The 27,747-nt window shown below is 48.2% G+C and overlaps 1 protein-coding gene across 2 annotated transcripts in view; it reads left to right on the top strand.

The window, feature by feature from the left end:
* The window catches only part of C2CD3 (C2 domain containing 3 centriole elongation regulator), a 96,526-nt gene extending 72,316 nt beyond the window's left edge, over window positions 1-24,210 (top strand). For both annotated transcript variants that reach the window (XM_088445841.1, XM_088445840.1), the window contains 3 exons: window positions 188-1,178; window positions 4,191-4,299; window positions 23,382-24,210. In XM_088445841.1, coding sequence (XP_088301967.1) covers window positions 188-1,178; window positions 4,191-4,299; window positions 23,382-23,528 — 1,247 coding nt within the window. In that variant the 3' untranslated portion in view covers window positions 23,529-24,210. The remainder of the gene's footprint in view (window positions 1-187; window positions 1,179-4,190; window positions 4,300-23,381) is intronic.
* The last annotated feature ends 3,537 nt before the right edge of the window (window positions 24,211-27,747 follow it).

The raw sequence follows: 27,747 nt of genomic DNA, 5'->3' as shown, positions 1-27,747 counted from the left end.
TTTCCAATGAATATTTTACTGTCTTAGATAACATTAGATTATAATCGGTAATTTACTTGTTACCCAATGTATAGGCCAATGGAAAGTCAAAAGAAAAATCACTTTTATTTCACTCCCCTTGTTCTTGCCTATAATGTGCCAATATAAGTAATTACAGGAGCTTACAGCTGCAGTTTGTTCCTCTTAGGTCTTCAGGAGAATCCTAGCTTTAGGGAAGCGCCTCCCAGCACCTCTGATGTTACAGGTCGTGTTCAGAACCTAGATACAGGAAGGATGGAAATCCCAACCATCCAACAGGAGGACAACAGGCGGCTTATAGATCACAGGGAGGTGTCTGATGATGAGCGTGAGGGTCTCCGTGCAGATACTCCCCCGTTCTCATCGGCCGGATCCCCATCCCGAAAAGAGGACAACATGGACGACTTGCTGGAACCCACGGGTAGGGAAGGAAGCCAGATTTTAGATTATGATTATGAAGAACAAGACCTTCATGCCGGCAGCGATGAGGAGTATGAGGAAAATCTAATTGAACCAAGGACTCTTAATGAGATTACCACTATGACAGATAGAACCAGCCCCTGGTCCAGTATATTATACGACACTGAGCCGGATTTCATAGAACAGAATCCGCAGGCGGATCAGGGGACACTGGGAGATGTTCTGACCGGTGGAAAACACATTGAGAGACTTGATGTGATCTCCTCTGGCCACGACTCTGACCAGCCCAACACCCCCAGCTCCGCTGGATCGTATGAGTCCCAGAGTGCAGAAGAGGAGTCCAGGATTGTCCGCTGTGCCCAGCAGGATGACCTTGGATTACAAGACGCAGAAACCTTTTGGGGGTCACAGCCTGTCAATGCGCAAAGCATTTCTCCCGGATTCTCCGATGACTCGGATTGCGGAGGGACAGATAAAATGAGGGGGGCGCCAGAAATACAGACTGTGTCTGCAGAGACAGTAAGCAGCAGCAGTGAGCCTGACGCCTCTCATGTACCTGATGTGGATTATAATGGGAAAGGTGATCCCTCCAGAAACCAGGAGATAGAAGACTGTAAGTCTGGATATCCGTCATCGTCACACTGTGATTCTACACAGCCCAACACCAGTCCCTCATTGGGGAGCTCAGGGGAAGAGCCAGACACTGCAGAGCGTACGGACGAGCAGAGCGTTAATCTCCTGTATCCTTTCCTTGCTAAGAGATGTCATTGTCATGTCTGCCAGTGTTACTGTAATAAGCAATTACTGGTCCCAAAGTGTTATGCTAATAAGATCCATTAAGACATTTTATTCCAAAACAGGGCCAAGATAATACAATTATATCTATATATTGCATAAGGTCTGTCCTGTCTCCTCAATGTGCAGGCAGTGGAAAACTGGGAGCGCCCTAACGGATCCCACTGCAAGGTAGACGGGACAGCCTTAGGAGAGGAGGACATATGGCAGGGGGTGTGGAGGCGGAGGGGAGGCGGGACAGCCTTAGGAGAGGAGGACATATGGCAGGGGGTGGGAAGGTGGAGGGGAGGCGTGACAGCCTTAGGAGAGGAGGACATATGGCAGGGGGCGGGGAGGCGGGACAGCCTTAGGAGAGGAGGACATATGGCAGGGGGTGGGGAGGCGGAGGGGAGGAGGGTTTCTGGAATAGGATTTAATGCGAATATAAAAATGCCATTTTGCTCTTTCATCCTATTGAGGAACCTGAGTATAATGGGAATATCCCCGAGCTAGCACTCATAACTGCCATCTTTTGGGTCAATCCTATTAACCGCAATGATCTCACCGGCGTGAGCCATCGCGGCAATGGGCGCACTTTACGGCAGCCTGGAATTGCTGAATTTTGCAGCAAAATTCCGCGAATTCGGGCTCAGAGCGGGCAGCAAAGGTTGTGAGGTGCTGGTTCGTTGCCACTGTTTTAACGCCGTTGCAACTGCAACTCGCACCCTTCGCACATAATAAGATTGACCCCTTTGTATTCAAAAGTATTGACCATTATAAAATCCTGTAAAGGTGGGCACTGAAAACCCAGGAGAGCTCCCCAAATCCTAACACTACTGAAATTCCCAGACCGCTAATAGGATGATAGAGGATAGGGATCCCAAGCTCTTGTCGCCATGTTTTATTCCCCTTTGTGACCAGTGGCCCCCATAGGATGAATGAGCAAAATCTGTTAGTAGCAACCATTTTTGTTTAAGCCCTTTAATTACTGCATGTTGCGGCATTGGCGTTATATGTAAGTGACATCACATGGGAATAAAGGCCAGTCACTGAGTATAATCTGTCACCTACGCAGGTGTTATATGTAAGTGACATCACATGGGAATAAAGGCCAGTCACTGAGTATAATCTGTCACCTACGCGGGTGTTGTATGTAAGTGACATCACACGGGAATAAAGGCCAGTCACTGAGTATAATCTGTCACCTACGCGGGCGTTATATGTAAGTGACATCACACGGGAATAAAGGCCAGTCACTGAGTATAATCTGTCACCTACGCGGGCGTTATATGTAAGTGACATCACACGGGAATAAAGGCCAGTCACTGAGTATAATCTGTCACCTACGCGGGCGTTATATGTAAGTGACATCACATGGGAATAAAGGCCAGTCACTGAGTATAATCTGTCACCTACGCGAGCGTTATATGTAAGTGACATCACATGGGAATAAAGGCCAGTCACTGAGTATAATCTGTCACCTACGCGGGTGTTATATGTAACTGACATCACATGGGAATAAAGGCCAGTCACTGAGTATAATCTGTCACCTACGCGGGCGTTATATGTAAGTGACATCACACGGGAATAAAGGCCAGTCACCGGGTATAATCTGTCACCTACGCGGGCGTTATATGTAAGTGACATCACATGGGAATAAAGGCCAGTCACCGAGTACAATCTGTCACCTACGCGGGCGTTATATGTAAGTGACATCACACGGGAATAAAGGCCAGTCACCGGGTATAATCTGTCACCTACGCGGGTGTTATATGTAAGTGACATCACATGGGAATAAAGGCCAGTCACCGAGTATAATCTGTCACCTACGCGGGTGTTATATGTAAGTGACATCACATGGGAATAAAGGCCAGTCACTGAGTATAATCTGTCACCTACGCGGGTGTTATATGTAACTGACATCACATGGGAATAAAGGCCAGTCACTGAGTATAATCTGTCACCTACGCGGGCGTTATATGTAAGTGACATCACATGGTAATAAAGACCAGTCACCGAGTATAATCTGTCACCTACGCGGGCGTTATATGTAAGTGACATCACATGGGAATAAAGGCCAGTCACCGAGTATAATCTGTCACCTACGCGGGCGTTATATGTAAGTGACATCACATGGGAATAAAGGCCAGTCACTGAGTATAATCTGTCACCTACGCGGGTGTTATATGTAAGTGACATCACACGGGAATAAAGGCCAGTCACTGAGTATAATCTGTCACCTACGCGGGTGTTATATGTAAGTGACATCACATGGGAATAAAGGCCAGTCACTGAGTATAATCTGTCACCTACGCGGGCGTTATATGTAAGTGACATCACATGGGAATAAAGGCCAGTCACCGAGTATAATCTGTCACCTACGCGGGTGTTATATGTAAGTGACATCACATGGGAATAAAGGCCAGTCACTGAGTATAATCTGTCACCTACGCGGGCGTTATATGTAAGTGACATCACATGGGAATAAAGGCCAGTCACTGAGTATAATCTGTCACCTACGCGGGCGTTATATGTAAGTAACATCACATGGGAATAAAGGCCAGTCACTGAGTATAATCTGTCACCTACGCGGGCGTTATATGTAAGTGACATCACATGGGAATAAAGACCAGTCACCGAGTATAATCTGTCACCTACGCGGGCATTATATGTAAGTGACATCACATGGGAATAAAGACCAGTCACTGAGTATAATCTGTCACCTACGCGGGCGTTATATGTAAGTGACATCACATGGGAATAAAGGCCAGTCACTGAGTATAATCTGTCACCTACGCGGGCGTTATATGTAAGTGACATCACATGGGAATAAAGGCCAGTCACCGAGTATAATCTGTCACCTACGCGGGTGTTATATGTAAGTGACATCACATGGGAATAAAGGCCAGTCTCCAAGTATAATCTGTTGCCTGTTGTACGCGGAGCTGCTGTTACTTTCCCTAACTCCACCTGTCCAGTTGTGACCCCATCCTGCTCCCAAATTTCTTCCTCCCACCGCAGCACTTGGAGGCTTCCATGAGGGCCCTGAGCCTCTCGCCAGCTCTCCCGTCACCCCCAGCTCGGACGGTATGTGCAATCTACTTGCCTATTGCTGTTATTTATGTCTGTGTGAGCATTGGGGAGCGCGTGTAGTCATTTTCCTATCTGTGCGTATGATTTAATATTCTCCACTAAAGTCTGTTTCTTATGTTCTCCTTGATGGTTATAAGTGACTGTGTAGCTCGGAGGTTTCACATGCACATTTGTACAGATATGTTCTTCTACACTTAGGGATACATATACTAAAGTGGAGATGTTGCCCATAGCAACCAATCAGATTCTAGCTATTATCTTCTAGAAGGTGCTAGATACATGTTTAGTAGAATATGATTGGTTGCTATGGGCAACATCTCCACTTTCTAAAAACTCCTCACTTTAGTAAATATACACCTTAGTGTCTATGCGGTATATGGTCGCGAGACCCCCTCTCGTCTCGACTGCGGCGCTCCGGGAGGAATAACCACTAGATATGCTGGGCTGCAATATTATTTTTTTTTTCATTTTTTTTTATTGAAACATGACATATTGATGTAATAGTCAAATCATATCACATATCAGACATGAAGATAATGTTGATGGTACAAGCGATATGTAAACAATATAATATAGACAAAACAGAGGTGCGTTCAAACTGGCTAAAAGCAACACTGGAAACAAAAGATAAGTTAGAAAAGTATAACAGAGGTAATAACCGAAGCCACACGGTTAACATTAAAGTATCAACATGTCTATGGCTCAACCAATTTTCTTAATTTACCTATCCAAACAAACGGAGCCCTCTCTGGATTAAATACCAGAGATAACCAGATATAAAATGAACAGACAGTGCAGTGGAAAATTGAGAGTCAAGTTAACAATCCAAACTCAGGGTAGAAGGGAGAATGCAAAACGTTACAGTGAATGAGAACTAGCCCAGATATAATATTATAAATACAAATGTTATTAAAGAAAAACAATCTGGGAGAAACTGAACATAAGGGGGAGGAAAAACAAAACAGTGAGAGGGGAGAACAAACAAATCGTAAAATTACATTTAATTTCTGAGCAAAGAAAAAAAGACGAGAAAACATTGTTGCTATTAAGTAATTTTGCTGTAACAAAAAACCAGTTTTATAACCAAGCAAAACATAGATTACCTGTAGGAAGGGCATAGCTATTTATCAAAATATACTAGCATTTAAATAAATAGACAACGTGAAATGTAAAGAAGTTCCGATGGATGTATGGTAATATAAATGTCACAATAACTAATGGCCGTACACTATTCCATAAGCCTAATATTTAGTGGGTAAAAACAATCCCAGACCGCAATCCAAGACCGAAAAAATAATAAGAGACCACAATGGTGTAGAGAAAATGGCATTTAACCATGTGCTGCAATATTAACCGCACAGGAATTGGTCTTACACACGTACAAAGTCGCAGATGGAGCACAACGGAACTTGGCACAAGGAAAAGCCGCGGCCGATCGCACAGGAGCCCTTTTTACACTTTTTGTGTGTATTAGCGTACGCACTTAGATGGTCTGTCTTATGGAGTGTTATGGTAGTGTTGCAGCCGTGTGTCAGTGACCGTTTTTGTGTAAACAGATGCTAAACCGCTGACATAGGAGGCCGTACGCGGACGGAGAAACTGCACCTGCCATAATGCGACCAATGGTGGCCTCTAAACACGCACTAATCGGTACTTCATCTACGAGCACTGACAGTGGGATTCCTTGCACATTGGAAGGCATGGGTGTACACCACGGAAGGGCTTTGTAGCGCCATTTCCATAAAGTCGCACACAGACATACAAACAACACGCATTTGTCACTCCCAATTTTATTTATGTGAATAAGACACACATTTAGAGCGAGGAAGACACTGGCGCGCGAAGAGGGGCTGTTTGACACGACTGAAGCCAGCAGTGTAAAAGGACACCTCTTTACTGAAATCACATGGGCTTTCATGGTTTCACATGGGCTTTCATGGTTTCACATGGGCTTTCATGGTTTCACATGGGCTTTCATGGTTTCACATGGGCTTTCATGGTTTCACATGGGCTTTCATGGTTTCACATGGGCTTTCATGGTTTCACATGGGCTTACATGGTTTCAAAGGAAAATAAAAAAGGCTTAAGCTGGCCACACATCTAAAGATTATATGTCCAACCATCCAACTAGTTGATTGGTTGGAATGAAAATCTGGTAATGTATGGGAGTAAATGATGATCAGCAATTTGCTCCTAAATGCCAGAAAACAGATGAAAATGGCGTCAGACAAGTTTGTTAAATGTTTGATCTAAACAATTTGTTCAAACAACAGTTTTTGCCCATTTTCCGGCATTAGGGAGAAAATTGCTGATTGTCAGTTACTCCCATACCCTACCAGATTTTCATTCCAACCAATCAACAAGTTGGCTGGTTGGATGTAAGTTGGAATAGTGTGTGGCCAGCTTTACGGCCTGATTCAGCTTTGGGAATAGAGTGAGAATTAGCACTTAACTGTGAACTTGAACAAACCATGTTGCAATGCAAGGGGTGTGAATACATTATTTTGCATGTGGGGTAAATACTGGCTGCTTTTGCATGTAGACCACAAATACTGCACAGCTTTATTATTACTCTACAATTTAGATGTCAGTTTGGACACCTCCCTCCCAAATCTAAATCTCTCTGCACATTATAAATCTGCCCCCCCCCCCCCCCCCCCTGCAGTGCAGCCTGGTGTCACCAAGATGATCAGTTAAGTGCTAAATCTCACTCTATTCCCAATGATGAATCAGGCCCTTAGTGAGCACGGCCACTTCTCAGAGGGCACTTCAGCTTCATATCTTTCCTGTGAACTTCCTTCTGTATTATATGACATAATACTTGGAATGTAAGCTTCTATATACATATGGCAGCACTTTTCCCAGGAAAGCTGGGACAGCACGCTTTGTTCGGAGAAAAATGCGTTTTTCTTTTCTTTTCCTCTTTCAATACCGCACAAGTGCACAAAAATTTTGCACATTTACGTACATTCATTTGTAAATTGGGACACGTTTTGCGTTTATGCTTCCCTTCGCTTAGAGGAGCTAAACGGTCGATGGACTTATCCTGCAATTGTTGGGCGAGCATGGTAAACGAGTGGTCATGAAAAAATGTTTCTAATCCTGGTCACATGGAAAGGCCCCCATACATCAGCAATCTGAAAACCACAATTAAACAGTTTGAAGATTTATTGCCCGATCTTGATTTCCCAATCGAGCAATCTGCGCCCATACACTACAGATCTTTTTCAGTGATTTGCAGATCGATTGCAGCAAACACAGATCTGGCAATCTCGAAAGGTTCCATCATTTTGCTAGAAACGGTCTGCAAATCTGCTGATCATGTCCATACACTAGCAATCTACAGCCCCAATCGATCTGTGACATCCAACATGTTGGACAATCTGATTAAACAATTCCAATCACTTTTTGGTTGCAATCTGCGATCTGTGAAGCCCATACATTGCAGATTTTTATACACAATCGAATGCAAATTGTACGATTGCTGCAATCCATCTCTGATGTATGGAGGCCTGAAGAAGCAGAAGTACCTGGCGGGAGACATATCGCTTGCAGATGCCAGACCCCTGGTACACAACCCGCACTGAGGAGGGTGATAATTGGCAGCAGCTGTAGTAGCCTAGTACAGTGGTTCTCACACTCGGTCCTCAGGGCCCCAAACAGTCCTCATATCCCAGGTCACCCAGCAGGTGCACAGATGTATTCATTACTCACTGACATATTTTAAAAGATCCACAGGTGGAGCTAATTATGTCACTTGTGATTCTGTGAGGAGACCTGGAAAACATGCACTGTTTGGGGTCCTGAGGGCCGAGTTTGAGAACCTGTGGCCTATTGTGTCCTGCTCCCTCCGACTGACGCTGGTACCATTATTATTATTCAATTCCAAATCGGCGAAAACGGGACCAGGCGAAACGCAAACAGGCGAAAAGTCCTGTAGTTTTTGGGGAAATCAGCTGGACACCCCCAAAAGATGCTCTGACATGGGGGTTCACTATGGGTACCCCCGATTAGCCCTGCTGAAGGTATTTGGGGTCTTTGAATGGTCTCAATAGGCGCTATTTAGCGTCTTTGGGTCAGTGGTGAAGAATAGCATTTAGCCACTTTTTGGGGGAAAATAAGTATTTCCATCACATTTGGGGTACATGAATATGGGGGGTAGCATATTTTAAAGTTGCAAAAGTCAAGCATTAAAAGCGCCAAAAACGCACTTTCAGCAAACACCTGCAATCAAAAATACACCCCCCCCCATACTTACAGACCCCCCCAAAGGCTATTTCACTAGTTTTTTATTTTGTACCCTCACTTTGATTTTTTTTGCCCATTTTTTCAATGTGCTTTTTTGGGGGGTCTTTTGTGTTTTTTAGCGTATTTTGGCGCAGTTAGTGTGAAGGGGGGTGTAAAAAGGGTTTAGGGGGATTTCCGCAATTTTGCACCCCAAAACCCCGATTCTGCACTTTTTTCCGCCAGGTATTCATAGGCAAAACTTTTTTCCGCTGGTTATAAGGCGCAAACTTTTCGCACCGGCGAAAAGTCAGACAAATTAAATACGGAGATAAATGGAATTGGCGAAAATGACGTCATCGGCGAAAAATTATCGCAGAAACAGACTTTTCACTTCTATTTGATTTCGGTCCATTGTCTAGTATGTACCCACTATGTGCGCCCCCGCTGGCCGATATCAGGGTTCCTAATGATCCCCTAGGCCGCTGTCACAGGGATACTGGTTCAGGCCTCCTTTTGTGGAAGCGACGGGTAAACTTTAAATCCAGTGTTTTCAAGACCGAAAACATTCATTTCTGTACATATTCTGTGCAGCACTGAAACATTACTTCCCTAACTCCAGCAATTGCGCCCTCCCAGGAACATTATGCTGCTTAATCTTACTGTATGTCGCAGTGCGTGTGAGCACCACTAGAGGGAGCTCTGTGATGATTAATCATCGGTTGCAAGTGTCAGAAATCGCTGGAATTCTGTGGGAAATGCAATCACATGGAGCGCGTACTAGAATGTCCTAAAATTAGACGTCCGGATATTGATTGTACAATAGATTTATTATCTCCCGGGGTTTTCAGTAGGGGCAGAGAAAAATTAAAATATGTAACTTAATTTTGAAGTATTTTCCTATAGACTGGTTCCTCGTTAGGGGCTTATTCTTAGTCGGATGTACTGCCGATGGCGGATGCAGTTGTGTGAGTTTTCTTGCTTGCACGTCACACTGCGCATACGTCTAGAGTGTGTGCGCAGAGAGTGGCAGCACCGATTGAGATGCGCGTCCCCGGGCAGTGACTGGGTGGTGATATTTAGACGCACGAAGGTGGTCTGTGTTATGGGAGTGTCGCAGGCATGCCGCTGAACTGGTTGCGAACTCGGACGCTTACTGGCTCACATTGGGGTCCATAATCTGCACCTTGCATGGGGCTGGTGTAAGCTTTGATGCTGCGACCGATCGTTGCGTCTAAAGATGCACCAAGCAGTATTACAGCGTCTAAAGATGCTCAAAGTGGGCTTCTCAATCCTTGCACATGCAGACGCACGGCTGTACGCCAGGGGAGGGGCTTGTAGCGGTATTTATATAAAGTCACATGAAATTAGACCTATTTATACACTTTACTGATGATATTAAGACATAGTAATTGGAAAGGAAAAGTTTTATTCTTTGTGGTGGTTTTTTTATTTTTGGGGGATTAGTAATGTCCTCCCTCCAGAGTGTGACAAGGACCCCATCGGTTCCCACCCTCCCCCGTCCAGCTGGCAGTGCCCAGGAATGCTGTGAACATACTGTACATGACTTTCCAGGAGCTGCAATGAGCAATGTGCTGCGTGTGAGGGGACAATGACGGGGAACCTCACAGGTCAGGGACAGACGTCTCAGGGAGGTAGTTTCTGCTTCCTCGGATCATAAACATGTTTTCTTCTTGTTTGTGAGAACCGGTTTTACATAGAGACGGAGACAAACAAAAGAGCTGGAATAAGATCTGATGTTTTCCTCTTTGCTGTAAAAACAGTTTTACTTTGCTCTTCAACACAACCAAATCAACGCCAGATTGAACGATGACCAACCAAATCAACGCCAGATTGAACGATGACCAACCAAATCAACGCCAGATTGAACGATGACCGTCCTCTTTATAACGGACTGCACGAGTGCTGCTACTATAGGCAGACATGGAAAGCTTTGTGACCTGGCTATTGGTCCCTCTGCCTGAGCTCCCATATCAGTGACCTACATACCGGCATCCTTTGTGTGACCCGTGGGCACTAGTCAGACCTGGCACTGCCCTGCCCGGGTTATGTGTTGCGGCAGGGTGATGAATCCTGGCCGCGCGATGTCTTGTATGGCCAATGGCTGCATACGTGGTGAATTGTCCTCTCTGGTGCATATGTATTAAAGTATCCTGCAAAACCGGACATTGTCAGAAGCTTGCAGCATGTTTATGTAGCACGGCCTTTTATTATGAGGGTAGCGCAGCAAACATGGGAAACATCTGCTGTGGTCTCTCTGCTATAGTCAACACAAGCCGCCGCCATCGCTGTCCATAATGGCACATTTACCAAGACTCAAAATCTTCAGATGGCAATTGCCCATAGTAAGCCTATAGGCTCCGTACGCACATTAACCTTGCCGGGTCCGATTCGGACGTAAAGTGATAATGTAAGCGAGCGCGTTACATGTTGCTCTTATCAGAGCCTGTATGCCGGCAAGGTACCTTTATTAAATTCCGTTTTAATGTAATGTGGGCCATCATCTACAGCACCGATTCCCCGTTCTTCGAGCCCTCCCGTATCGCAATCCAATCTGCGAATCGGCGACCATCGATCAGCGCTATGCCGACAAATCGGGGAAATTCAACATTTTAAAATCCCTGAAATGGACAATTCCATCCATTTTTGGGTCAGGATCGAGGAATCGAGATTGTTTAACATGTTGAATATCCCCGATTCCCTAGCATCGTCAGAACTGGAAATTGCGGCAATCGATTGCATATGTATGGGCCCCTTAATTTATGATTGCCGCGATATGAAATGATACTTAACCACTTTTCTGAGACACTTTTTTTTTTCAAAAACATCCCCAAAATTTTAGTTTTTATTATTATCAAATTATGTAAATAAGAGCTATTTAAACACGATTCAAACATTTGATATGAACCCTTACTATAATCAGTGAGTAGTTATTTAAGATATTTCTCGAAGTATAAATAAAAATGTACAAAGATAAACAGGAGATGTGCCCGTATTAAATATTAAATTATGTGTATACAGCGGGATACGTTTAGGAAGCCAGCGGCCGCAATACCGACCGCCTGCTTCCCGAATCCTCAATCCCGGCTAGGGTTAAATCTAGACGCCTGTCATTTTCCCGACGCTGGGAGACAGGCGCCCGGCATCCCGATCGAGCGGATGCCGGGCGCCGCAAGCGGACAGCCGCGGGGGGGGGGAGGGTTAGGTTTAGGGCACCTCCCCTGGAGGGTTAGGGTTAGGCTAGGGGGAGGGAGGGTTAGGCACCCCTGGGGGGGGACTTAGGGTTAGGCAGCGGGGAAGGGGGGGTTAGGGTTAGGCACCCCTAAGGAGGGTTAGGGTTAGGGGTTTGGTTAGGTTAGTAAGTACTTACCTCAGGGACGATCGGGATTTCCAGCGCTGTCGGGCTTCCACTATCGGTCTCTGCTCTTTTGTCGGGCTGCTGCTGCCGGGAATCGAACTGCCGGCCATGCGGCAGCCAGCATTTCATACCGAATGCATATACAGCACACCTCCACTGTGTAGGTGTCTGCTCAAACAGCAACAGTGGTAATCTGGGATCGGTATGAAATACAGCCGGATGTTATACCGATGCCGGAAAGCAGAAGAGCAGGATCCCGACTATAGTAAGTTTCTAACTATCCCGAACCTTTCGCCCCCCCCCCCCCCAACCCTCCTTAAGGGGTGCCTAAACCTAACCCTCGGGGTGGGGTGGGGAGCCTATCCCCCCCCCCTTTCCTAAGCCTAACCTTCCTGGGGGGATGCCTAACCCTAAATCCCCCCCAGGAGCCCCTAACCTAACCCTCCAACCCCCCCCTCCCCTCCCCCACCTGTGACTGTCCGCACCCGTCTTGCCTTCGTTCGGTATGCCGGCCGTCGGGCTCCTGGCATAGGTATGATAGGTGTCAGGATTTCGACGCCTGTCATTAGTCCCTGCCGGGATTTGAGAGTCGGGAAGCCGGCGGTCGACTTTTGACTGCAACCCGGTAATCTGTTGCTAGTAAAACATGCAATAATTAGAACTGTATTAGAGCGCCCAATGTGCTTGTATAACTAATGTGTATATAAAAATAGATGTGAAGTATTGAAATTATATTCAAAGTGCAAAACTATGGTAAATAATAGACCTAAAATACCTTCAGTGTACTCTGTATTTGGAAAATAAACTATATTTATACCATAAAGTGCATTGTGCAAGACAAGTACATCATGAAATATCACTATCAGAGTACGCTGTGTACATATATCTACTATTCGGATCTGACCTCCGTCCCTTATTTATACAAAAGACAATGTTTATACAATAAAGTGTATTACGCAATCAGGGTGTATAAAAGAGTTTCAACCCCTATATTAATGTGCAGCAGTATCAGCACCCACTTATGTACGTATACATATAAATACGAATAAAAATAGGTGACAAATGGATCATACAATAACTTAAGTGTTAAAAGACAATTTATTTAAGACAAATTCTAGGCATATGAGGTAGGGTTAGCATTCAGTGATGAAGTACTGAACGTAATACTTCAAGAAAACAGACATAAAATACATAAAACATCACATGTATTAGAATTGAATAAAAAAAGATTATCTGGTAAAATAATGGTAAATTCATGAAGGGTAAGAGGAGCCTCCAACGCGTTTCGTCTGGGTATCAGACTTCTTCAAGGGATGTCGTCCTCTGCGTTCTGGCGTCAAGATTATGAGAGGCGTCGGTATTTCGACCTAGCCGGCATTCTGCTGTCAGGATTCTCACATAACTACATCCCATATATAATGTGTGTATGTATTTCCGGCAGCGTAGACTGGGGTTCCGGCTATGTTGCAGGGATCTGGCGGCATCCTCATCAGGGATGTGGGGCCCGGCGGCATATAAGCCGGAAAGGGGTTTTGCCTGCGGCGGGGGGTCCAGCAGTGATATGATAGATGGTTATATATATCTCTCACACACACACACGTACACATGTGCGTGTGTATGTGTTTATGCATGTGGTGTATATATAATATATATTTTATATACATACAGACTCTGCTGCTCCATCACTGTGGCCAGCAGTGATCAGGCAGAACATGGGAGGCAGAGCTTGCTGGCTGTGCCCGGTAGGAAGGAGGGACGGGCTTATCCCCAGACGGTAGCCGGGAGCGGAAGGTGGGGGCGTCGCCGAGTACACACAGCAGCAGCCGCGGCCGGCTTCCAGGAGCCGCAGCTGCTGTTTATCTGGAAGGTCACTGCTGCACTGCAGCCGCGCCAGGCAGGGGATGAATCCGGCTTCCCGATCACTGCTGGCGACAGTGATCGGGACTCAGCAGCAGCCGCAGCTGCAAGAGGGGGTTACCGCCGAGTCCTGATCACTGTGGCCAGCAGTGATTGGGACACAAAGCAGGGGGGTCGAGGGTGTAGATGGACCAGGAGGTCCCTCTGACATAGTGGGTGTTTTTGACTGGCTTTGACCATGATAACCATGTCAGTTAAAGATAAGCCTGGTGTTATGCCCATGCCAGGCAAGTGTCTATGATGGCAGATTGCATATACTCCAGACTGTCATGGAGAGTGATCAGATGAATGGCAAAGTCCCTCTGTGCCATGACAATGAACTTAGGGCCTGATTCAGACCCGGTCACAAGGCTGCGTTCGCATGTAGCCTGCCGATGTTTGCAATCTGCACATGCGTACAAGACGCAGTACGGGTGTGCGAACCAGTGACTGCGATCGGGAAGCAATCGCACGCAGTACACCGATGCCCCGCAAGCATGAGTGACAGGACGAGCCGTTGGTGGGCGGTGACAGGGGGTGGTCAATGGAAACGGGGTGTGGTGGTGCGAACGTAGGCGTGTCCGAGCGTCGTAATGCCGTAGGCGTGCATAATTAAGACGCATCGTCAGCGTACACGTCACATGGCTGAATTACACACAGCAGCACTCGCAGTGCTTGTGGTAGGGTATGGTCAGCCACAAGTGCTGCGTATGGGTCCGATGTTACTCGATGTTACCGATTGTTTAATACACATCCTGGAGATGACGTATGTTACTAAGGGAAAGTGGGCGACTTGTGTCAGGCTGGTGGGCGTCTAATTTCATACCGCGATCACACGACAAGACATAGTGGGCGTGCTAATGTCTTGTTAGTGATTGCGGGATTTACATACTTTGGCTGCTGATAGCTGCGTGCGAATCAGACCCTTTATCCCAAAAACAACATTTCCACTGCATTTCAGCCCTGCCACAAAAGGACCAGCCCCCATCCCCAGTGCCCCCACACTCCTATCCATCCCCAGTGCCTCCCACACTCCTATCCATCCCCGGTAACCCCCACACTCCTTCTATTCATCCCCAGTGCCCCCCACACTCCTTCCCAGTGCCCCCCCACACTCCTTTAATCCATCCCCAGTGCCCCCACACTCCTATCTATCCCCAGTGCCCCCCACACTCCTTCCATCCATCCCCAGTGTCCCCCACACTCCATCCCCACTGCCTCTCACACTCCTTCTATTCATCCCCAGTGCCCCCCACACTCCATCCCCAGTGCCTCACACTCCTTCTATTCATCCCCACTGCCCCCACACTCCTATCCATCCCCGGTACCCCCCACACTCCTTCTATTCATCCCCAGTGCCCCCCACACTCCTTCTATTCATCCCCAGTGCCCCCCACACTCCATCCCCAGTGCCTCTCACACTACTTCTATTCATCCCCAGTGCCCCCCACACTCCATCCCCAGTGCCTCACACTCCTTCTATTCATCCCCACTGCCCCCACACTCCTATCCATCCCCAGTGCCTCTCACACTCCTATCCATCCCCAGTGCCTCCCACACTCCTATCCATCCCCAGTGCCTCCCACACTCCTATCCATCCCCAGTGCCTCCCACACTCCTATCCATCCCCAGTGCCTCCCACACTCCTTCTATTCATCCCCAGTGCCCCCCACACTCCTTCTATTCATCCCCAGTGCCCCCCACACTCCATCCCCAGTGCCCCCCACACTCCTTCTATCCATCCCCAGTGCCCCCCACACTCCTTCTATCCATCCCCAGTGCCCCCCACACTCCTTCTATCCATCCCCAGTGCCCCCCACACTCCTTCTATCCATCCCCAGTGCCCCCCACACTCCTTCTATCCATCCCCAGTGCCCCCCACACTCCTTCTATCCATCCCCAGTGCCCCCACACTCCTTCTATCCATCCCCAGTGCCCCCCACACTCCTTTCCAGTGCCCCCCCACACTCCTTCTAGCCATCCCCAGTGCCCCCCACACTCCTAGCCATCCCCAGTGCCCCCACACTCCTAGCCATCCCCAGTGCCCCCCACACTCCTTCTATCCATCCCCAGTGCCCCTCACACTCCTTCCCAGTGCCCCCCCACACTCCTTCCATCCATCCCCAGTGCCCCCCACACTCCTTCTAGCCATCCCCAGTGCCCCCCACACTCCTTCTAGCCATCCCCAGTGCCCCCCACACTCCTTCTATCCATCCCCAGTGCCCCTCACACTCCTTCTATCCATCCCCAGTGCCCCTCACACTCCTTCTACCCTTCCCCAGTGCCCCCCACACTCCTTCTACCCTTCCCCAGTGCCTCCGCACTCCTACTATCCATCCCCACTGCCCCCACACTCCTTATATCCATCCCCAGTGCCCCCCACTCATACTATCCATCCCCACTGCCCCCACACTCCTTCTATCCATCCCCAGTGCCCCCCACACCCCTTCTATCCATCCCCAGTGCTCCCACACTCCTATCCATCCCCAGTGCCCCCCACACTCCCTCTATCCATCCCCAGTGCCCCTCACACTCCTTCTATCCATCCCCAGTGCCCCTCACACTCCTTCTATCCATCCCCAGTGCCCCCCACACTCCTTCTACCCTTCCCCAGTGCCTCCGCACTCCTACTATGCATCCCCACTGCCCCCCACACTCCTTCTATCCCAGTGGTTGAGGAACAGGGGTAAATTAACCCACATGGGGTAAAAATGAAATTCCTGGGGGTAATGGATGGACAGCCAGGCATGCATATGAATCATTGTATAATATAGAATATTGTACAAGCGGCACTATAGGGGCATTATATGGGGGCACTACTATATGATTTCCTTCCTTTCAAATCAAGGGGGTAACTTCGGTGTATCTAAATATATTTTGGGGTAAAAGGTAAAAAAGTTCCCTGACCCCTGTTCTAGCCATATCCACTGCCCCCCACACTCCTTCCCATATCCACTGCCCCCACACTCCTTTTATCCATATCCACTGCCCCCCACACTCCTCCTATCCATATCCACTGCCCCCACACTCCTCCTATCCATATCCACTGCCCCCCACACTCCTCCTATCCATATCCACTGCCCCCCACACTCCTCCTATCCATATCCACTGCCCCCACACTCCTACTGTCCATATCCAGTGCCCCCACACTCCTACTGTCCATATCCAGTGCCCCCACACTCCTACTGTCCATCCCCAGTGCCCCCCACACTCCTCCTATCCATATCCACTGCCCCCCACACGCCTTCTATCCATATCCACTGCCCCCCACACGCCTTCTATCCATATCCACTGCCCCCCACACTCCTCCTATCCATATCCACTGCCCCCCACACTCCTCCTATCCATATCCACTGCCCCCACACTCCTCCTATCCATATCCACTGCCCCCCACACTCCTCCTATCCATATCCACTGCCCCCCACACTCCTCCTATCCATATCCACTGCCCCCCACACTCCTCCTATCCATATCCACTGCCCCCACACTCCTACTGTCCATATCCAGTGCCCCCACACTCCTACTGTCCATATCCAGTGCCCCCACACTCCTACTGTCCATCCCCAGTGCCCCCCACACTCCTCCTATCCATATCCACTGCCCCCCACACTCCTCCTATCCCAGTGCCCCCACACTCCTATTGTCCATCCCCAGTGCCCCCCACACTCCTACTGTCCATATCCACTGCCCCCCACACTCCTTCTATCCATATCCACTGCCCCCCACACTCCTTCTATCCGTATCCACTGCCCCCCACACTCCTCCTATCCGTATCCACTGTCCCCACACTCCTTCTATCCATCCCCAGTGCCCCCCACACTCCTTCTAAACATATCCACTGCCCCCACACTCCTTCTATCCATATCCACTGCCCCCACACTCCTCCTATCCCAGTGCCCCCCACACTCCTTCTATCCGTATCCACTGCCCCCCACACTCCTTCTATCCGTATCCACTGCCCCCCACACTCCTTCTATCCGTATCCACTGCCCCCCACACTCCTGGAACCACCGCCAGACTGCATGGTACCTTGTTGACAACTGGGGTCCATGGCCTCATGGGGTCTGTGTCACACCCGAACCCTACCATCAGCCCAAAACCTCTGTAACCGTGACTCATCGGACCACACCACATGTTGCCAATCCTCCAGGGTCCAATTAGTGACGGTGAGGCTCTGTGTCTGGTGTCGTAGTGGTAACAGAGGCACTCTGGTGGATCTTCTGCTCCCATATCCCATGGTAACTACAGAACGCTGCGCTGACCTGCTGGGTATGCGTCTGGTGCCTCCTGCATTGAATGTGGATGTGATCTGAGCCAGTGTCACTTGTCTGTTACCATGGACAATTCTGGCCAGATGCCCCTGATCATGATAATTGAGCGCCCTTGGTCGGCCACTGCACAGTCCATAGTGGGTGGTGATGCCTTTCATTAGGTATTCCCGGTACACACGTGACCGCGTAGATCGAAGAATGTTGAATGTCTGTACAACTTCGGAAATGGATTGTCACATTTGTCGGGCACCCACTATCATGCCCCGTTCGAACTCGAGTAATTCACGACGCCTTGCCATGAGCAGCCTAGCCGGTGTTCATCTGACTCACGAGATGTCAGATTACAACCGATACAGGTCTGGGCATTTCCAAGATGTCACAGTACAGTGACGCCACCTACCATTACCTTTACATACCGCTATCCCATGACTTACGGCACTTCAGTAATATACCCTATGTGAGGTGGATTAGGCCTGTCTCTATACTGTCCTGTATCCTATATATCCTCATTGTCCTGCACTGTGGGAGATGTAGGTATATGTATGTAACAGGTAATATACCCTATGTTATGGGACCAGGCCTGTCTCTATACTGTCCTGTATCCTATATATCTACATTGTCCTGCACTGTGGGAGATGTAGGTATATGTATATAACAGGTAATATACCCTATGTGAGGGGATTAGGCCTGTCTCTATACTGTCCTATATCCTATATATCCTCATCATCCTGCACTGTGGGAGATGTAGGTGTATGTATATAACATGTAATATACCCTATGTGAGGGGATTAGGCCTGTCTCTATACTGTCCTGTATCCTATATATCCTCATCATCTTGCACTGTGGGAGATGTAGGTATATGTATATAACAGGTAATATACCCTATGTGAGGGGATTAGGCCTGTCTGTATACTGTCCTGTATCCTATATATCTACATTGTCCTGCACTATGGGAGATGAAGGTGTATGTATATAACAGGTAATATATCCTATGTGAGTAGTTTGGCACGGTCTCTATAGTGTCATGGCCTCTCTGTGTCCTGTATATGGGAGTGGTACAGCACGGTCGCTACAGTGTCCTGTATATGTGAGTAGTTTGGCACGGTCTCTGTAGTGTCATGGCCTCTCTGTGTCCTGTATATGGGAGTGGTACAGCACGGTCTCTATATAGTGTCCTGTATATGAGAGTGGTACAGCACGGTCTCTATAGTGTCATGTCATCTCTGTGTCCTGTATATGTGAGTGGTACAGCACGGTCTCTATAGTGTCCTGTCATCTGTGTCCTGTATATGTGAGTGGTACAGCACGGTCTCTATAGTGTCCTGTCATCTCTGTCCTGTATATGTGAGTGGTACAGCACGGTCTCTGTAGTGTCATGGCCTCTATGTGTCCTGTATATGTGAATGGTACAGCACGGTCTCTGTAGTGTCATGTCATCTCTGTGTCCTGTATATGGGAGTGGTACAGCACGGTCTCTGTAGTGTCATGTCATCTCTGTGTCCTGTATATGGGAGTGGTACAGCACGGTCTCTATGGTGTCATGTCATCTCTGTGTCCTGTATATGGGAGTGGTACAGCACGGTCTCTATAGTGTCCTGTCATCTGTGTGTCCTGTATATGTGAGTGGTACAGCACGGTCTCTATAGTGTCCTGTCATCTCTGTGTCCTGTATATGTGAGTGGTACAGCACGGTCTCTATAGTGTCCTGTCATCTGTGTGTCCTGTATATGTGAGTGGTACAGCACGGTCTCTATAGTGTCCTGTCATCTGTGTCCTGTATATGTGAGTGGTACAGCACGGTCTCTATAGTGTCCTGTCATCTCTGTGTCCTGTATATGTGAGTGGTACAGCACGGTCTCTGTAGTGTCCTGTCATCTCTGTGTCCTGTATATGTGAGTGGTACAGCACGGTCTCTATAGTGTCATGTCATCTCTGTGTCCTGTGAGCGGAGCATTACATGACGTCTGCGTGTTCTGCACTCTGCGTGCTTCCCATGTAATGTGTGGGACTGTGTACAAAGGTCAGGCAGTGATAATCAGGATCCGGCTCAGTCTGGCTGGCGGTGCTGATATTAGCAGCTAATTTGGTGATGTACCAGGAGCCTTGGGATCTGATATTACTCAATTGCAGCTGTGTCTACTGTACGTGCCCATTAACCCCGTCATCGCCAGCTTACTCCCACATCACCTTCACCTTGTTCCGTGTGCCCAGACCTGTCAGATAAAGCTCTGCTGAGCTGCACCGTCCCGCCCTGTCATCCGGCTGCGGCGTCCCGCCCTGTCACCCGGCTGCGGCGTCCCGCCCTGTCACCCGGCTGCGGCGTCCCGCCCTGTCACCCGGCTGGTAGAGTATACTATCCCCTCTTCTCTATTACCCCTAGCAGTCATGTGCAGAAGGGGCACTTACACGCTGGGGGGCACCTATGTATGAAACAGGGGACTGCCCTCTCTGATACAATGTTCCCTCTTATGCTGGGTACACACTAGCAGACCCTCCAACATGACCCGTTCCATTAGGTACAAAATGTTCTGCTCCTGGACTTCCCTCCTAATTTATGATTGCAGACACCTGAGCTGAAACACCTGTCTCATCTATTACCTAGTTCAACACAGGTGACTGCAATCATACATCAGGTGGCAAGTCCAGGAGCAGAGCATGTTGTACCTAATGGAACGGGTCATGTTGGAGGGTATGCACTAGGACGACTGATCTGCTGACTGATCCACAATCAGAGCAGTGATTGGTTAGCTATACACACTTACTAATCAACCGCCCTGGGTGGTATAGTTACTAAAGTGCGGGTTTATAGAAGTGGAGATGTTGCCCATAGCAACCAATCAAATTCTGCTTATTTATCTAGCACCTTCTAGAACATAATAGCTAGAATCTGATTGGTTGCTATGGGCAACATCTCCACTTCTAAAAACCATCATTATAATAAATATACCCCTGTGTGTCTGGGCTGACATCACAACTGGGCTTGCATTTAAATTTGCCTGCCCAGTTGTGATGTCGGTGTCAGCGATCCCTGCAACCAGTGTACAGGCAGGCGGTGGTCGCCCGTACACACATGCACCAATATATCTTTCATAGGGATCAGTATGTAATACCTCCCCCCCCCCCCCCCAGTGCCTAAACCTAACCCCCCCTTCCCTGCAGCCTAAACTAAAGTCTCCCGGGGGGGCTGCCTAACCCTAACCTTGCCCCGGGGGTGCCTAACCCTAAGTCCCCCCCGGGAGCCAAAAACCTAGCCCCCCCCACGTGGCTGTCCATGCCCGGCTTACCTTCGTTCGGTATGCTGGGCGTCAGGCTCCCGGCGTAGGTCTAATGATTTTGGGATTTCGACGCCTGTCATTAGTACCTTGCTGGGATTTGACAGTCGGGAAGCCAGTGGTCGCCATTTCCCCTTTCAGACACAGAGGTCCCCTTATGTATTGTGGTAGGTTGTCTAAGATGTGCAGAGAGATTAGATTCGGGAGGGACATGTTCTAGCTCACATCTAACCTGCAGTGGAAGTATAAAGCTGTCCAGCATCTGTGGGCTACATGCAGAAGCAGCTGGTATTTACCCTGTATGCAGAAATAAAACATGTGTGTGCCCCCCTGGCATTGCAGCATGGTTTGTCTAGGTGCAGAGTTACTGTACCATCTGCTTTGCTCCCAAATCAGAATGCGCCCATTATGTGTTTCATTCAAGTACAAATATCGCATTGTCCTCAAGTGCAGAGTTTATTATGTAAACCTGCGTGTGTAATCCGGCGTTACGCCGTGTGGGAAACGTGTACTACTGCCAGGATGGGTACCACAGGGCATTTCTTAGTGGTGGTAAATACACACGTTTACTTTGTGTTCACTGTCAGTGATGAAAGCACTTTTTTCTGGGCGTTTTGCGATGTGAGGTATAAGAAACGCTATTCTCCGGAAATTGAAAGTCTTCTGACAGAAAACGAGGTATAACTTGTGTGGGTGCTGCATACATCATTACTGACAATATATCAGCCCAAAAATTGCCAGTTCAGCAGCCAGGGGGTTAAATGACCCATAACATTAACACGGAGACTGATGGGCGTCACTGCGATTCCTTACACACCGGCGCTGTGATCGTCGCAGGGAGGACAGAAAGGGCTTCTTTAACCCGGTCTGCCAAACAGAATTTTTTGTCCATCTCGTGTCCCTCTCTGGACGTTTATAAACCTACATTGAAGATGGTGGCCAGGTGCTGTCAGTGGGATGCGGTCATAATACAGACCCCAGGATTCCGGTGCTCAGAATGCCAATGCCGGAATCCTGACACCCGTCAGAAACCCAGCCCTGGAATCCCGACCACCAACATCCTGAAGGAAAGCAGCGAGGTTAGGGGTTAGGCACTAAGGTGGGAGAGTTAGGGTGCGGGGAGGGGGAAGTTGGGTTTAGGCCCTTTGGAGAGGGTTATGATAGCGATCGACCAGTTTCCGTGTCCTAAACCTGTCGGGATTCTGAGTAACCACCATTATACAGAGGACACGCAGGACACCAATACATGGAGGACATTTGCTATCAGCGACAGTCCCGTCATGCCACCAGAATCACCTCGGAGCCAGTTAGCACATGGGTGGCCGAGCAGCAGTCAGTGCCTCCGGTCTTCCTCCATCTCCACCTACTGTTTGTCAGTCCCACTGCCCGATACTAGGGTAGATCCGCCTTATATAACCTGTAAAAGTACTCTCCAGCCCCTGAAAATGATCTTGGTGACCCCCTAATTCATGAGCATGATGTGACCTACTCCAGAGAAGACCTCCCCGGGTGAGCCATCCAGTCTGCTGGTGCCAGGTCATATATAGAGCATGTTGCGAGTCTCGGCAGTAACTCGGTGTGTAAAAGCACTGACTTTGTACCGCGATGACATTAGGGAACCCGCTAGATGCTCCTTTGTGAGGTTTCCTCTCCCTGTGTCATTAGGACTCCAACTTGTGATGCTGCAAAAATTGGTCTAAAAATGTCTGCGTACCGGACAGAGAGAGCTCCTATATATATTACACGGGAAAACAGCAGGTGACTTGGAAGACCGCCACCGTTCTGATCAACACAGCGAGTGTGTGTACAGCCGGATGGACGGAAGTGCACAGAAGGAAAAATATATGTGTGTGTGTGTATATGTATGTATGTATATATGTGTGTATGTATATGTGTGTATATATATATATATATGTATATATATATATATATATATATATATATTTTAGTGTGGCAGAATTTGGTATTATATAAGGTATTTACATTTTATTTAATTTTTTTTTTTCAATTAACAAAGATTTCCTCTTTTTTTAGGCTGAAAATGAGGCACAGATCGGTAAAGGAATCCCTTTTCGACGTCGCCCCCGGGAAGTGCCCAGGATGACAGCAGCCCAGTTGCCGAAAGAGGAGGCCAATCGCATTGCAAGGATTTTTGCTACACAGTTTTCCAACAAAAAGTGATGATCCACTTCCTCCCGCCTGGGATCACATAATAGCGACCCGTGTGGGTATCTCTGGTAGAAGACGCTTTGGCTGGCAGGGCCTGCTGTGCCTTGTAGTTCCACAATGGAGGCCGGCCGAGCCACAAGTTGCCTTTGGCTGCTCTGATCCTGTGTCTGTAATAAGAGGGCCTCATTTGGGACCAAGTTACATGGACAATCGGTCATGTAATTATTCAGCATGTACAGCATTGCAGGACGTTATAAGACTAGCGCTGGACCTATAGATGTGGGAACATAGTCGTGGCTGTATCATTCGGCTGTAAGATGCTCCTATTCACTAATTTAGTCTTTTAATATACAGTCCCCAGTTTCAGAGATTCAGACATGGTAAAGGATCATATAACGGATGTGTAGAGTTTATATGAGCAGGACCCGGATGGAAGGGGGGGGGGGGGGGGGGGGCAGAGCCGAAATAAACCAGCCGCCATAAATCTCTTCAGATCTCAGAGTCCCAATAATTCATCTCTAACCATCCGTTTCACTCCGGATAATTGTAATGCAGATCCTGAATGCACTGGTCTCAGGATCACTAACAGACTGTCTGATGCGTCCATATGACCGGCACTGTGATCCCGTGTAAGATGTGTGCAACATATGTATTATATAACTATTTTTTATTAAATTATTCTGTCACATTTGTACTTTTGTTTTACCACAACTCTATTATGTCTAATTTATTTTTTTGCAGAAAAGTTTGAAATAAAAAAACTATTTATAGCAAATTCCCTCATTATCCCGTGTACTTGGATCATTATGCATTTCCCCCTGCTTCATATAAATCCTCCCCCCCCGGCTCTACATGACTGAATCATTTGTAGTGGTAACGGGTGGATCTGTGCTCTAGCCGGGCTCACTATAGTCTCTGGTGTAATAGGATTTCCATAATGCTGGACTGTGAGTCATTGGGTTTATACATAAACACGAAGGGGCTCGTGCAGAGGAGGACGGATACAAGCGTAAAATGCTCATACCCTCCCCCATTCCCCCCCCCCCAAAAAAAAATTACACAGTTTGCTGAGGTGGTCGTATAGCAAGTTGTATCCAGCTGGGCACTGATGGCATACTGTATGTGCCTGGGTTCTGCCAGGAGAGAACGTCAGTAAGTGCTCCAGGTTTATGGTGCTGGGTGCGGCTGCAGTATCGAATACTAAATCAGGGATGGGGAACCTCAGACCTGGGGGCCGTATAAGGCCCCCGGCATCATTTGGCCTGGCCCTCGGAGCTTTTTTCTGCTAGCCTCATCTGGCTAGCAGGGTGTCTAGAATGGCAGCCAGAATCTATGCAGCAGTGCCACCTGGAGCGTCCTTAGGACACTTCAGACGGTCACACCGCTGCCCTTACAGCTCCCCGGAGCATCCTCAGGATGTTCCGGGCATTGCTGTATTCTCCGGGGATTGTGGCCACGCTCCCGTGTGACATTACATGGAGGGGGCATGGCCTGCACCGGGCCCACGAATAATGTTATATATATATATATATATATATATCAAAATGGTCCTCGGCAGAAAAAAGGTTCCCCACCCCTGTACTAAATGCTACACAGGATGCGATTCAATCATTCATAAACCATATCGTTTGTCAGGACAGTGATGATAACATACAGGGTGTGTCATTCGCTATTGGCCCCAAAGTTTTTCTTATAACTTTTAAAGTAATTGACATAATTTTGTGAAATGTGACACAGACATACCGTGGTCTATGAGAGACACAAGGAAGTTATAGCAAGTGCTGAAAGTGTCCTCCATTAGCTTCCAGGCCGCTGTTCACTGCCCTAGTCCGCTGCGCAACCCAAAATTCAAATGGGGGAGAGACACCAACTGCCAGCGAGGATATAACCTGTGAGGGTGGCAGTTGGTGTGGCTCCCCTATTTGAATTTTGGACTGCGCAGCGGACTAGGGAGGTGAACAGCTGGCCTTCACTTAGCACATGCGGGAACAACTTTAGGGCCTAAAGCGAGTGAAACACCCTGTATAAGAGCCAATGTAAAAGGCAAACGAAACCAGGAACGTATACAAGATGAACACATTAAGTACAAACATCCGTTCCCTTCCCCATTAAAAGCTCAGATCTTCTTCCTCGCCTGGACCTATGGCTATTAGCACTGTAAGAATGCTATTAGAGAGCAGCCGTCACGTTGCAATAGCCACAATATCAGCGGGAGGGATTCAGTTGCACTCAGCCCATCAGAAGCTGCCGCCAATTGTCCTAGTCCTATCTCGCGCCAAAGGCCCAGCGGCCGTATGTGATCCGCGTACTGACTGGTGCATACACATCAGCACAAGGCGCATTTGCCCAAAGACACCCATAAGGTGCGTACACACTTGCCGATATTTTTGACGACGGAACGATAACGATTCGGGAATGAGGGAGGTAGACCGGCACTGAACGATAACGTTCATGATATCGTTCAGTGTTTGTACATTCCCCGAGCTTTCATACCCACCCCAGCCTCTGTCTCAAGTGTAAGTAATTTGTGTCCTAGCTGCCATAGGGATAGATGCATGAAGGAAAAAATTTGACGCGTAGTAAAAAAAACAAGAACAAAACGGATAGGCCTGTGATGCAACCTACGTACACCAGGTAAGAGGTGTTATTTTTAAGTGATTTAAAAATGGATTTATTTCTTAAGGATATCCACTTAGAACGGTAACTGCGCATTATCCCGTTGCAACATTACATCATGGATATTTACGATTTACCCGACTTGCACTAGATGGAAGGCAGCGGCTTGGTTGCTATGGGCGACTGTCCTTTTGAATATCGCTGGTAAATAACTGTGAGGGTGGACAAAGAACGTCACTGTCTGATGCCAGGAAAATGAAACCTGCTGTAATATCTGAATCGCTGCCCTGTCCTGGGAATACATCAGTGCTGACCTTTCTCCCAGTAATAGACCTGGACGTCTAGTTCCACAATGCTCCTTTTTTATCTGTCCAGCATAAAACCCAGGGCCAGATCGGCATCCTAGCACAGGGGGCATTACAGACCCGGGGACGCACTGTGTGTAATGGGATTACAGTACTCGCCGGAGCTGCTTCACTGGTCTCCATTGCTGGCCAGAGGCGACGTCTGGGTTAGGCCGTCTCAAGATGGCGTTACCTAGTGTCAAAGAGCTTAGGGGGTCTTGTCACGGGGTAGGTAGAGTTTGGCTGCTGTCCCCATTGAGTCTATTGATGGCAGTAAAGTGAGGTAAAGCCGTAGAAATGTAATTTCCCTGGCAATGTGGCTGCATTCATACGCCTTGCCCAAAATCCACAAGAAGGGGTGGCAAAAAAAGTTTGATGGCGTGCCGGTTTCAGTGGCTGCGTCTTTGTACGCAGATTCGTCGGAGTCACGCCTTAGCTGGTGGCAGTCTCAATAGGACGCCCATCAGCCACGACGTTAACAAAGACTCGGTAATGGCTGGACAAAGACGCAGCTGCTACTGCGATTGCTTCTGACCCCCCCCTCCCCACCCCTAATTATTCCTTAAATCTTTTAATCATACCCTCATCCTCTCCCACCTGGACTACGGCAACCTCATAATATGTGGTCCTCCCTCTCTCCCCTCTATCCTTCATGCTGCTCCATGCTCATCTCATCTTCCTACCTCGTGGCTCTGATTCCACTTTTCCTCTCCTTTCCTGGCCGTCTACAGAATCCAATCGAAGCTCCTCACCCCCCTACATCTCCGAACTCCTCTTAATCCGCTTGCCCTCTCGCCCTCTCCGCTCCTCCTTTGATTGACACCTCTCCTCTGTGCTGATTGCTGTAACTCCTCCCACTTCAACATCCAAAACTTTTCCCGTGCTGCTCCCCTACCCTGGAACTCACTCCCCTGCCCTATAAGACTCTATACCAGCCAGCAGGGCTTCAGAAGTGAACTGAACATGCGCCCTTCAGCCCTCCTCACACCCTTAAATCAAGCTGCCTGTCCTCCATCATTATCTCTTCCCAGTTTACCCCCTTTCTCATCTAGACTATAAGCTGTCATAGGCAGGGCCCTCCACCCTCTTGTCCTCAACCTGCACGATCCTGGTCTCCAGTGGGCCCCCACGCACAGTCAGCGCTTCTGACCCTCTCCGTCCATCCGCCACCCTGAGTTGTATAGAAAGCTCTCTAGCTGATTTGTGTTCCCCTTCTACGGTGTGTTTGAATACAATGGGGTATATTTACTAAGGTGCGGGTTTTTAGAAGT

Source organism: Taudactylus pleione, unplaced genomic scaffold (genome assembly GCF_031769625.1).
Source record: "Taudactylus pleione unplaced genomic scaffold, aTauple2 ptg000390l, whole genome shotgun sequence".
Classification (NCBI taxonomy): domain Eukaryota; kingdom Metazoa; phylum Chordata; class Amphibia; order Anura; family Myobatrachidae; genus Taudactylus; species Taudactylus pleione.
This window is presented reverse-complemented; position numbering and strand designations above follow the sequence as displayed.